Source organism: Larimichthys crocea, chromosome XI (genome assembly GCF_000972845.2).
Source record: "Larimichthys crocea isolate SSNF chromosome XI, L_crocea_2.0, whole genome shotgun sequence".
NCBI classification, from domain to species: domain Eukaryota; kingdom Metazoa; phylum Chordata; class Actinopteri; family Sciaenidae; genus Larimichthys; species Larimichthys crocea.
In genome coordinates, this window is record NC_040021.1 from 5,843,247 (window position 1) to 5,855,380 (window position 12,134).

The 12,134-nt window shown below is 42.1% G+C and overlaps 1 protein-coding gene across 13 annotated transcripts in view; it reads right to left on the minus strand.

Moving 5' to 3' along the window:
• sipa1l1 (signal-induced proliferation-associated 1 like 1) overlaps nt 1-12,134 on the minus strand; it is a 76,337-nt gene that overhangs the window by 24,919 nt on the left and 39,284 nt on the right. For all 13 annotated transcript variants that reach the window (XR_003463179.1, XR_003463180.1, XR_003463182.1 and 10 more), the window contains 6 exons: nt 11,588-11,661; nt 5,154-5,289; nt 3,424-4,980; nt 3,062-3,284; nt 2,821-2,951; nt 597-785 (listed from right to left, as the gene is read on the minus strand). Coding sequence is in view for 9 of the 13 variants with exons in the window: in XM_027284169.1 (XP_027139970.1) it covers nt 597-785; nt 2,821-2,951; nt 3,062-3,284; nt 3,424-4,854 (1,974 nt within the window). In the remaining 4 variants the exon portion in view is untranslated. The remainder of the gene's footprint in view (nt 1-596; nt 786-2,820; nt 2,952-3,061; nt 3,285-3,423; nt 4,981-5,153; nt 5,290-11,587; nt 11,662-12,134) is intronic.

A 12,134-nucleotide genomic window follows, 5' to 3' on the forward strand; every position in this document is an offset into this window, starting at 1 on the left:
GACCGTTGCAATAAAAAGAGGATACACACGTATATATATACACTGCTGTGTAGAAATCATGTTAGAGCAACCATGTTGACATTTGAGGGAGACTCCGTGCTGGCATTTTAAGAATAACCACCTTGGGTTGTTCATGATGCCATTTTCCAGATAAATCATGTTGACATTTTCAGAGGTTGAGCTTTTGATGATTGCATCAGGGAGCATGAGTATCAAAGAGTTTGTATTTTTCCCTTTTTTAAGGTCGAGGTTATGTGTGTGTGCTGGCCGATATGCGAGGGAGTTTTTCCAATTCAGCATAATAGTCTCTGCGAGTGAATGGATAAATAACATATAAATAATAACTAATTCCGCTCCATGATGAAACATTCCCTCTTTTGTGAAAACACACTTACATATGAGATGATTCATAAAATATAAGATGTACACAATGTGCTGGACAGGATCATTTCTGAGAAACGAGTGCCATTAGTTCAAAGAATGATCACAGTCATGCTGAATATATCATATTTGTGAGGAATGATGATGACAGTATGTAGTCTAAGTAACACTGTCTTTTTATTAAAACAGTAACACCGTTTTTTGTGTCTCCTTACCCCCTGCTCATCCAGCTTCATCAGCTGCTCAGTGACCTTAGGCGTGTTGAGTGCCAGACGCAGGCAGTGGACATTGAGTTCGGGAACCAGGTACTCCAGCACCTCTTTGAGGGGCAAGCCGCGAGCCAGACCATGCTTGGATGTGGAAGGCACTGCATCTTCCAGGATGGAGCCCCTCAGGGTATTCAGCTGGGAGAAGAAAAAGAAAACTGGACTGAGGATTTTTTTTGAGTTTGAAGAAAATCAAATCAGTCAAAAACAGAAAAGCCCTCTGCTGTGAAACTGGAAATGAATTATCAACCAACTGTTACACAAAATAAATTACAGTTTGTCATCTGCACTGCCTGTGGCTTCATCATCAACTATCGAAATCATAAAAATAAAAAAATCATACAAAAGTATGTGCTGTTATTATTATAAATATTATTTCTCCATTGATCAGAGGAGCATACAATTGCTTATAACAATTACTGAATACAATGTGTGTGTTTAATATCCTGAAACACTTCCCAGTAGGATTCACATACAAGATTGTATCTTATTATTAGAGCATATTACACTGCAGTAATGCAGAAGCTCCCTCAACAGTAACAGAACAGTCTGGGTCCCTCCCTTTCTGTTCCGTGCAGTGTGTTGGTTCTTTTAAAATCTCCCTCTAAATGGCAACAACAAAAGCAGAACTAGCTGCCCAGCCTTCACCAGATCAGTAGAGCAAGTCTATGTTTGGAAAACTGCAAGAAACCCTGTGATGAGGCCTAACGGACTGTGCAATTAAATTAAATGTGCAGCATGAGAGCTCTTTTCAAAGGATAATCATGGCCATTGCTGCATCATGGGCTCAGGATCACTCATGAAATCAATCTTTTTTTTCTCCCTCCAAAATCCAGGCTAAAAAATAGATTCTGAACAGACTATGTTTTCTGCACTAGAAAACAAAACTGCAGAGGCCTGTCTGGTTAAGCGAGAGAGAGAAAAGAATCCATGTTGGTTTATCATTTCCACTATGAAGACTCAAGACAAACAACAACAAACACGAGGAGGACATCCATAAATAAATCAAGAACTGTAGAAGGACCAGGATCTGAATATCCATAGTGAACAAATAAACACAGCTATCCATGGGAATAGCTGTAGGGATCCCATTGCTGTCAAGAATCACTAATGCATTTTGGTTTGTGTGTCGATTGGAACAATGTTGGTGCAAATGGCCCAAGGTTAAACGAATGGAAGACAGGGTCCATACAGTCCTTATCAACCTTTACTTTATGTTTAGGATTATTTAACACTTGCTCATTTCTAAAGTAAGCGATCAACGGACTTATGCAACAATGAATGATGAGTGAACATGCCAGGAGACAACAAACAGATACAACAATGGATCATTTCATTTCAAATATTAAAAGATTATGTTGAAAATCAAACATAACATAACTGGTCAAACTAAGCATTTTCCAGACTTCCAAGGCTTTGTATAAATCCTCTGATGAGAAGCACTCTCACTGAAGAGAGGACAAGTTGTTGTCCTCAGTGGACACTGGACTTATCCCCTCAACATCAGTGCATCCCACTCACTCCCACACATATATATATCTATACCTTCTGAACTCACTGCTCTGAAAATAGCAATTAGAGAGGAGAGAGGGAGGCAAGAGAAGGGGAAAAAAATAGAGGGAAACACAGCACAGTAGGTCGTGCATCATCCCAAGAGATCGGAGGGGCTATTACTCATGGAGCGCTTCAATACGAGAGCAATGTTTTCCTCCTCTACTCAAATACCTTTGGCGCTATTTTTGTCTCATTTAGCTGCAAAATGGCACAGCTCAGTCCTTCACAGATGAAGGCTGACAAAGATGGTAGGTGGGCGTTCAGCTCAGAGAATGAGGACATGGATCTCTGGCTCTGGCGTGTCTATAGGAGGAGGTGGCAGAAAGCTACAGGGATTTACAAAAGATGTCGAATCAAACGGCAGATTGAGCATTGTGGATAAACCATTGTGAAAAAAAAAACACATTACAAATTCAATCAAAAACGCAATAATTTGAGGAGGTGTTTCTCTGTTACATCGCTCAGTACAGTACAGAGTGTACTAAATATTGACACATTCGTGAACATGAACATTCGTGGCTCCAGAGAGAAGAGCTACAACCACAGGACATCCTGTTGAATGGACAGATACATCACTCAGTATAGACAGTAAGACGTTCATGTGTCCATTTCAATGTACCTCACTCGTTCTGAAAATGACCCTGTAGTTGTACTGCTGCCCATGATCCTTGTGTTCATCCAACTTCTCCCTTCTCAGACTCACTGCCACTGGGCCAAGGTTCTCATCTACCCCCAGGTAGTTCCAGTGTTCTAGGGGTGAGGAGGAATGGGAGTACAGTAAACAGCCAACAGCATTTAGGACAGAAAACGCAAACACAATCAGAACAGAATCTAAGCACATAATATACTATTTTGTTTACCTCTGAGGTAGAAGTACTTTCGGTAGTAATAGGCGCCGAGGTCAACATGTTCCACAATGTATCGTTTGGATCTGTCAGCGTGTTGGCTTGGCCCATCCTTGGACGCCTCCAACACAGCCACACCAGCATTGGTAAAATGAGTAGTGAGGGTGGCATCCAAAGGTCCTTCCTCTGTACTGCCAGAAGAACTGCTTGAGCTCCCACCACTACCTATGCTGCCCTGCTGCAGGACGGAAGACAAGGAAACGTTAAAAGGGAGTAAGCTGCCAACCATAATCATATATTTAATCTTTAGCACATCTTCAACACGCAGTAATCAAGTTTTAAGTGATCTAATCATCCTATTACTTCACAAAACCTACCTGTTTAGCAGGAGAGATGTTCCTCTCACCCTCTCCACCAATTTCATTCCTGAAACAAGGGCAGCTGAGCACCAGGTCATTGCTCTTGTCATCACCAGGGTCCAAGGCGGGGTTGGTACTGTGTCCTCCTGTTCCCTCCTTGCTCAGCTCTTCTTGTGAGCCACAGGGTGACCCATACACTGCACTCTGATTGGAAGAGAGTGAGGATGTGGCTGAAGCTGAGGCGGCAGCAGCCGCCGAAGCACCGGTTGTAGTGTTCTTGCGTTTGGACCCAGATTGCCGACTTTGGACTGCCTCATTGAGGTCAAAGAGTAGAGACTGGATATCAAAGTGGGAAAAGCCCTTTTGGCACAACCAAGGTTTGGGAGGTGGGCCACTTTCATCCCCTTTCCCCCCATCTTCAACATCTGAGCCTGCCCTCGATGTGTCACCCTCCACCTTCACACTGCGCAGCTTACGGAATATTGACTCTCCACCTGTCTCTGACTTTGACCTCCTCTTCAAGTGCTTTTCTCGTTCCTTCAGGCGACTGGCAGGACTACCTCTGGCTGGACCTAAAGGCCCATCTGGCAGGTCCAGAGCAGCCTGTTTTATCGGGGCCACGGTAAGTAGTTCTGTTAGCCTCTCTGGAGCTGGGCTTCGCTGATCGGGAGCCTCAGAGGACTGGTATCCCTTTAGCATGTCAAAAAAACTCTCTCCTGACACTCCATGTTTATCTATGGATGAAGTGCTGCCATATTCACGGTGCATGGGTGTCCATCCAGAGAAGGACCAACCCTCGTTGCCATCCCCATCCAGCTCACTGATGGTTATGTCACTGTTACTGCGCTGGCGGATACGCCTCATGCCTTTTCGAGGCGATCCCAGATAGCCATCTGGTGACAGGAAGCGGTTGTCCTTTCCCTTGCTCTGCATCTTGCTCTTTAGTGTGTTGTGGATGTTGCGCAGCATGGATGAGTCCTGTGGGCTTATCAGGTGGCCCAGCTTAGCTGACAGATTGCTGTGGGCTGTGACGGCTGACACCCCACCTCCTCCGCTGCCACCACTACCACTACCACCACCTCCTCCTCCTCCACTTCCTCCTCCTCCTCCTCCCCCTCCTCCAAGTCTTTCTCTATCTCCACTTCCTGATCCTGAAGAGCTGGTGGTGTTGGTAGAGCTGGGTGAATCAGTTTCCACAGTGATATGCCAAACACCACCTCCTCCTCCATCTTTCCGCGGGGGCCAATCGGCCACACGAGCCCGTACCCCCATTTTGGGGACGCCAGGGTTGGTGCCGGTGGTGGAGGAAGAGGAGATGTGGGCACTCTCACTGCGGGGTGGTGGTGCCCCCCCATTGGGCAGTCGCAGGCGGCGGGTATAGAACTCATCAGTAGCCGGCACTGAGCCCCCAACCGAGCGCTCTGTCTGAGAACGCTTCAGACTGGTCATGATGGAGATGGGATGGGGTATGGGGAGGGGAGATGGGAGGGAAAGGTAGGGTTGCTAATGAGTTTAGATTAGGGTTAACATAATGCCCATGGAGTGAAGTGACGGGTCTCACGGACACATTTGGTGCTGTAAAAGAGCAAAGGAAAAAAAATACATGAATAGGTCTCAATACTGAACAATTAATAGTAAACAAAAGATCTTGAATCAGTGGTCTCCAATAAAGGAATGGCTGCAACTAAGAAGATCAAGGCATTAAATTTGCATTCTTTTTGATAAAAACAACAGCAGAGATGCCATACCTTCACAGAGCTGAAGCTTGATGAAAAGAAATGGGTTGATGGTGAACTTTCACAACTGTGGTCTCTACAAAGCAGTCTGCATTGCAACCATGCTGGGAGAGAGCTCAATTTAGTCTGGATGGGACCAACTCACCAACTGAAAAAAGTAGCACAGGGAGAGAAAGGGGATAGGGAGAGAACATCAACATCATGGGTTTATTTACTAAATATTTGATACTTCCAGATCCAAGAGTCATCAATTGGAAAATGGGTAATTTAGTAGAATTCAGAACAAAAAGGACTGCAATTTCATGTTAACATCACAGACAAAAAGGTTCGGCTATGTTCGAGAGTCAGGGTAGTAGGGGTGTGACGATACACTCAGTTGCACATGCATTTTGAAATGTTTTATAATAACTCTTTACATGCATGAGGTAAGCATGAGCTTTTAATGAACTTCTTCTTCCACAAATTGAAACTAGAACTAAAATTTATAAAAGTTAAAATAAAACAATTTAAAATAAATCAAATTAAATATTTCCTATTGTCCGTGTCTTATAAGTCACTCTAGTGCAATTTATCATTTCCACCGGGTAGCCAAAATGCTGCCAAACAAACGATTTGAAAGTGGCGGGGGCATCTTCAATCGTAATGCCGGTATTTTCCGACGTCATTCTGGCTGCTTGCTGCTTTCCCTCCTCGTGGCACGAGATCTCGTCACACCCCTACAGGGTAGTCTATAGCTTTGAGAAACCACCCCATTTTATTGCAGTGTTACATATTTGACTAGTCATAGCTAATGATTCGATTCACATTTTCCTCAAAGGGAAACGTTAACAATTTTACATGAGATCAGTTAGTTAGTCACGGGGAATAACACAGCCTGTGAATATTGAGAAAGAGGTCTCCTCTGGCTCTGTAGAGAACTTTGTCCAAAATAACACTCATAATGTCATCAGGGCTTCTCAGCTTGTGCTCAGAGGCTGCAATTTTTAAAAAGAAAGCTTTTGTTACAAACAGGGAGGCATTTGGATTATACGTGGGTATTTATCAGGCAGCAAGGGTTGAGTGAAAAGATGTAATAGAGTTGCGTAAGGGAATTGTAGAAGTGAGTATTTTTGGCATTTGACCCATAACGGAGAATAAATGTTGCTGCTGCACTGATCATGACCTTTTTTTAAACACAGTCTGAAGTTCAATGCTAAATTGTTGGAGCACTATTTTAAGGAAGCTGTAAATTTTATTCTTGTTGAATATTTGTACGTCATTTGGGAGACTTGTGTCAGCTAAATACCTAAACAAGTAAAATTACAGATGCTTCAGGATTTAATTCTTGCTGCCAAGAAGGGAGTGTCTTTGCTTGTTTAAGATTTTCCTTCATGACATCAAAGGAGCCATGATAAACTTGACCTAGCGGTCAAAGATATTGGACAGCTCTTGGATAGCCCTTACAACCTGGAACTCCCCTCAAAGGCTTCAGGATATTAATGTAAGACAGAACAATAAGTACAAAATCAACATTTCCACATGTGAAAACCAAAGTGTGGGTGCACAGGCAGACTTGAGCCAAATGATGTGATTGCTGTTGCCTCAAACAGCCACTGATGAAAAAGCCGGAGGAAAGGTTCTCAGTTTGTTTGAGTGTTTGTCTACTGGTTTGTCCATAATGGTGCACTACCTCTCTCTTCTAGACCTCACTTTGTATCACCATGGCGATAAGTACTTGTACAGTCATGTTTCTGTAAGCGCTTGTGTATGTGTGAGAGGAAGAGAGAGAAAGAACAGGACGACTGATTCCTTCCCTTCCCACAACCTTGCTGTGCACCAATACATTACTGTTACTGAGTTTTCAAATGCAATTATTAATGCAGAGACAGACTGCCAATTGTGTCAGTAATTTTATGAGATACCTCAGTGCCTCGAGTTGTCTGAGACATTTTCTGTTATTTCGATATAGGTGACCCTTTAACACAGATTGGGGTGTTTTGTTGTAGCACTACAGTCTCTCTAATCCTGCTTATGAGTTGTTCAGATGGGCATATTTGAGTAGCATGACATCCCAGTGTGGGCTTTGGTTTGACTTTAAACACTAAAGTGTTTGAAATCGAACATGCAGAAATTCAAAAGTAAAAACTCAAATGTCATTTCCATTTCACAGCCAGGTGTCTAAGAGGGATATTCCCATTTCCATACTGCACAGGCTTGTGTTGTGGGAATATTTTTGTAATAGTAAAAAGACCTTTCAGTTTTCTGTTGGAGATCATGTTAATCTCGCATACTGCAAAATTATCTCAAAGCTTGCCAGCGTTGTTGATTGTGAATTGTGCAACGGGGTGAACTTGAATATAAAAGAAACCTCCCCATGAGGGCTTTATTCTACACTTGGGAAATAATTTAAGCTTGTTAAACTTTTCTTAAACAGTACAAAACTTCATGCCTCCAACCTAATGTAGACCAATGGGTCCCCATTCTTTTCAAAGCTCTACCAATTAGACTCAAATCCACAAAATACCAAATGACAGATGTGCATAACATTGACAAACTCCATTTTATTCCTAAATAAGATGAGAGAAAGAGATTCATTTCCTTCTACTGATGTTTCTAATGGTACAACAGTAGAAGTCACAGAGTAGTAACACTGCATTGCCCTCCACTATAAGCCAAAGATGCATCTGAAATCACACTCACATAACTACCTGCAGTGTGCCTTTCTCTTCCTCCTCTGAGGACTGTGTAGTACTCTTTAATGAGAGTTGGGGAGAACGAGAAAAAAAACAGTGAAAGTGTAAAAAAAACAGCGAAAGAAAGAGTTGGAGAACAGATTGCAGGGAGAGAGGATTATACTGTATGTTAGGGAGACTGGGAATTAAAACGAATGATTGTGGCATAGTCTGCCTCTCTGCAGCCACAGAGGACCAATTACACTGACAGATACTCAGTAACCTTTAGCAGTGTCTAAATGAGGTCGATTCCTGAGGTAAATATGTGGCATTACTGCTCAATGCGGCAAAGTACTACCAAGATTGTCTGTGGGCCTAGTCAACTGGAAACAGTTAACAGAGGGACTTATTTGCATCTTACTGATAATGGTGTTTGGGATCATGGGCATGACATTACCAAACCATGAAAGTGTTGCTGCAATATCCTTAACAAGCGTTTGATATTAGAGTTACAAATCTGGTTATTGGAGAGTGAATTTAATAGGCAACAGTCCCCTGAGGCAATTCGGTGCTAAAAAGACTGTAACTTCAGATGATGCTTACTTAATTTGACTAACTCGGGACTGCTGAAGCTTGTGAAACAGATTTCGTCTTACATTAGAGAAATGACTACAATGGCCAATAACTGCGTTGTTTCAAGATAGACTTGAAGAAGCCTCGTACTGGTGCTGGTACTTCTCCAAGGCTCTGTGAAGTACTGGACAAGCAGTACTTTGGGATATGTCCTAAATTAATCAGATGTGTTGTTGTTATCATCATCAGTACTATACTGAAATATACAGTAAATAAAAACCCAACACACTTGTTTGTCTAGCTATCATTGTTTGGCAACTGCTCTCCATGGAGAGTTCCTAACAGTAGAAGAAAGGCTTCTATGAAGATTACATCATGACGATGTCATTGTGGTTGCCTGAATAAGTAATGACGAGTGAGGTAAGTATGACTTCATGATGTTTTGGAGACCTGTGTCTCCAGTGATAGACTGTGGCGCAAGTTAATATGACGTCATGCTGATGCTTGTGAGGTTAAGTAATTGTGACGGGACCAGGGACTTTTGGATGTCTGATTTCAACGTCATGCTGTGCCGACTGTTTCTAGTTGTTTTATAAGCAGTTATTAATTGAAGAGCTGCTCCAAGTATAAGAGTCAATATCATTCATTATTAATTGATTATTCATGCATTGAACTGTTTGTTTGTGCGTGGGCGCCACTTTTACATGTTCAACTGACTTTCTGTGCACTAGCTATGAGACTCCAGGCTTCGCAAGCAATCAATTGTTAATCAATTGATCAATAAATAATTAACTCAAGTGTACCAACTGAACCCCACGTCAATTTTCCCCATAATTAAAGCCAAATTACACAGTCCTTTTCCGAGAAGCCCCCTATGGATTGCATATCAGTTCGGTTTTATGAAATTAAAAGAAGGAGGAATAAATGACAATATTTATGGATTAATTCACTAAAGAGCACAATGTCACAAGGCCGTCATTATTGCTGCGATGGGGATTTAAAAATATGTAAACCATAGTGCTTCTCATGCTTGTTTAAAATGTGTCTGGCTGCTACAGGTTGTTGTCTAGCAGCACAGCTGTGCCGGTATGGACAGCGTGTGACTATGAATCTGCTCCAGTGCGGTGAGTCATACACACCTGAAAATTACAGAGCAGACGGGCTGTGTAACTAACTGACTAACTGAGAGAGGCTACTGCCGAACAATGAAAGGAGACACAGTCATAGGAAGACTCTTGAAAAGAGAGGACACAGAAAGTTAAATGGAGGTTTCTGTGGGTGTGTACGCGTTTGTTTGCGAGTGTAGCTCAGATGCAAAGACTGAAATCTTTTGTCCCTTTCTTCTGCGTGTTCTCAGAAATAACGTAAATTGGAACCAGTTAATATTTTTAGACAATTGCAGAGTGAATCAGGGCTCGGCATTGATTAATCAGCTTGTATTGTAGTTGAAGAAAATGGATAGTTTTTCCTAGGCCTGTGTTTAGTGAAGATCGCCACCTTGTAATCACGGAGCAGTATTTTTCTTTATAAGAAGGGGGCTGACGAAAGAAACAAGATTTAAAGAAACAAAAAGGAAGAAAGAAAATTATACGCTGGTGTCAATGGTTCTGTTTTTTATGTTAACAAATATTTGCCAATTATTCACTTGTTTCCCAAGGGAGACCTCATTACCGCACTGACTAGTGAGTCAAGTCAAGTCACATCATGTCAAAACATACAATGTATTAATGGGTTTTACAACCCTTGGGAACAGACCCAACCCAAACTCTCTAAGAAGACAAGCAGGAGGACCCAAAGAACTTTGGACATAAAGGAAATGATGGAATTGGCCTCTTAAGAAAATGGAAAATTCAAAAAGTGACCCCCCCTTCTTTGATGGTAATAGATGATGGAGGTGGGAAAATGAAAATTAGAAATAATCAGAAAAGGAGACAGACACTGACTCAAACCTTGACAGCATGTCCTCTCAAACACCTGCTGCCAAGATGCTGCTGGGCATAGGTGTGACCGTTAAGGCAAGATGTCTGTCTGTGTGTCTGTGTGTTTGTGCACATGCATTCATTCACAAGTGGGTGCAAAGCCGCTGCAGGTATCACAAAGTGCCTTAGGACCAAAATAACATGGAAAAGGTCCAGATTATGACTCAGACATCCAAGGTGCACCCACAAGTGTCTCACACATAAATACACACAAACAAAAGGAACCAGATGATGAGGAATGTTGCATCACAGTATTTTTTTTTCTCACCAAAGTCATCTTTCCCAGGCTCTTTAATCTTTAGTGTCAGTGTAGATGGAAAAGAGACATATTTGAACTTGACTGAATAATAAAAATAAAAAAACACATCAGCAACGATGACTGCTCTGCACCAATAGCATCCCATTTTAAACAAAATGCGGCTATTTCAAACCTCTCGTGTGTCAAAATGAAACAGTAGCGGCCTGGTGTTTTTAAACGCTACATAGCCATTTGAAAGCCAAACAGCTTTTCATCTCAGCTTGTCTGAGTGTAGATGACGAAATGGTAGGCCAAGATGCAGAGGGAAGATAGGCAAGGAAGAAATAAATCAAACATTATTCTCTTTGAAAGCTGCCAGGCAGCAGGCAGTCCAGTGTGTTGGAGTTTCAGCTCAGAGCCTTTCAAAGTGAAACTGTAATTGTGTGGAAAGATAAACTTGCTTCGTTGTTTTTTTTTCTCCCTCTGCAGAGCTCGGCGTGGGGGTCTCCTCTCCAGCTCACTGAGATGTAGAAATGGGCTTTTTGTGGTGCTCTGAAGTCCTGTTGTCTTCTTCTCTCGTGTGTGAAATTGCAAAAGGCGTTCACACATACACTCCCCCTCTCCCGAGTTATCGCAGAGCGGCAATGCAGGCAGTGGGAGGAGATGAGCATTGAAATTTGATCGAGTGACGAGAGAGGAGTAAATGGCTGTCCCTTAATAATGGAATATATCAATTTTGTTATGGTTACCTGGTACCTGAGAGGTTTTGTTCATTAATAAGTCTGAAAATCGTTAGTTTTATAACAAAATACCGCTGTGAAAAAAGACTGACTCTATAGAAAGATTAAATGTTGAAGGTATAGCTTTAATCGTAATGTTAGGTAGTCATATGACCAGTAGCAGCAGCTTTTGATTGTCTCATTAACAGACGTTTTTGATTTAAATGAGATTTTTGCATTTCACCAAAGCTGACACACACTTTATACGAATGTAAAACAATCTTACCTGGCCTCGATTTAAAAATAGATACAGCTCCCCTTTGACTGTAGATGCCTGGATCTCTTATACGCACCAATCACCTGAAATGACAAAGAACAAAAAGCTTTGAACGCTGCAAGGATTAACCTCAGACTCCGTCATCGGGGCTAAATAAAAGTTTGTTATATTGGGAATCAAAGAAGATGTGATGATGCAGCAATGTCTGATGACAGGCAAACCAACCTTGGGTGAGTGAGGGACCAGATTTGCTCTCGATTGTAAGTGTTCTGTGAAATCGCTTGAGTGGAATATTTTAAGCAAAGTGTAGATGGCAGTACGGCTGCACGATATGGCCTATAACCAATATCTCGATATTTTTAAGCCATATCGCGATATACGATATATATCTCGATATTTTTATTTCTCCTGTGAATCACTATGAATGTTAAATTTAACCCGTTGATACAAAAAATAACATCAGTCATGATTCAAGTAGACCCTTCTATTAGATTAGTAATGGCTGCGCCGCGTTTTAGCTGCGTCCTCTGCCCTGTGTCAACTCACACCGGGCGCG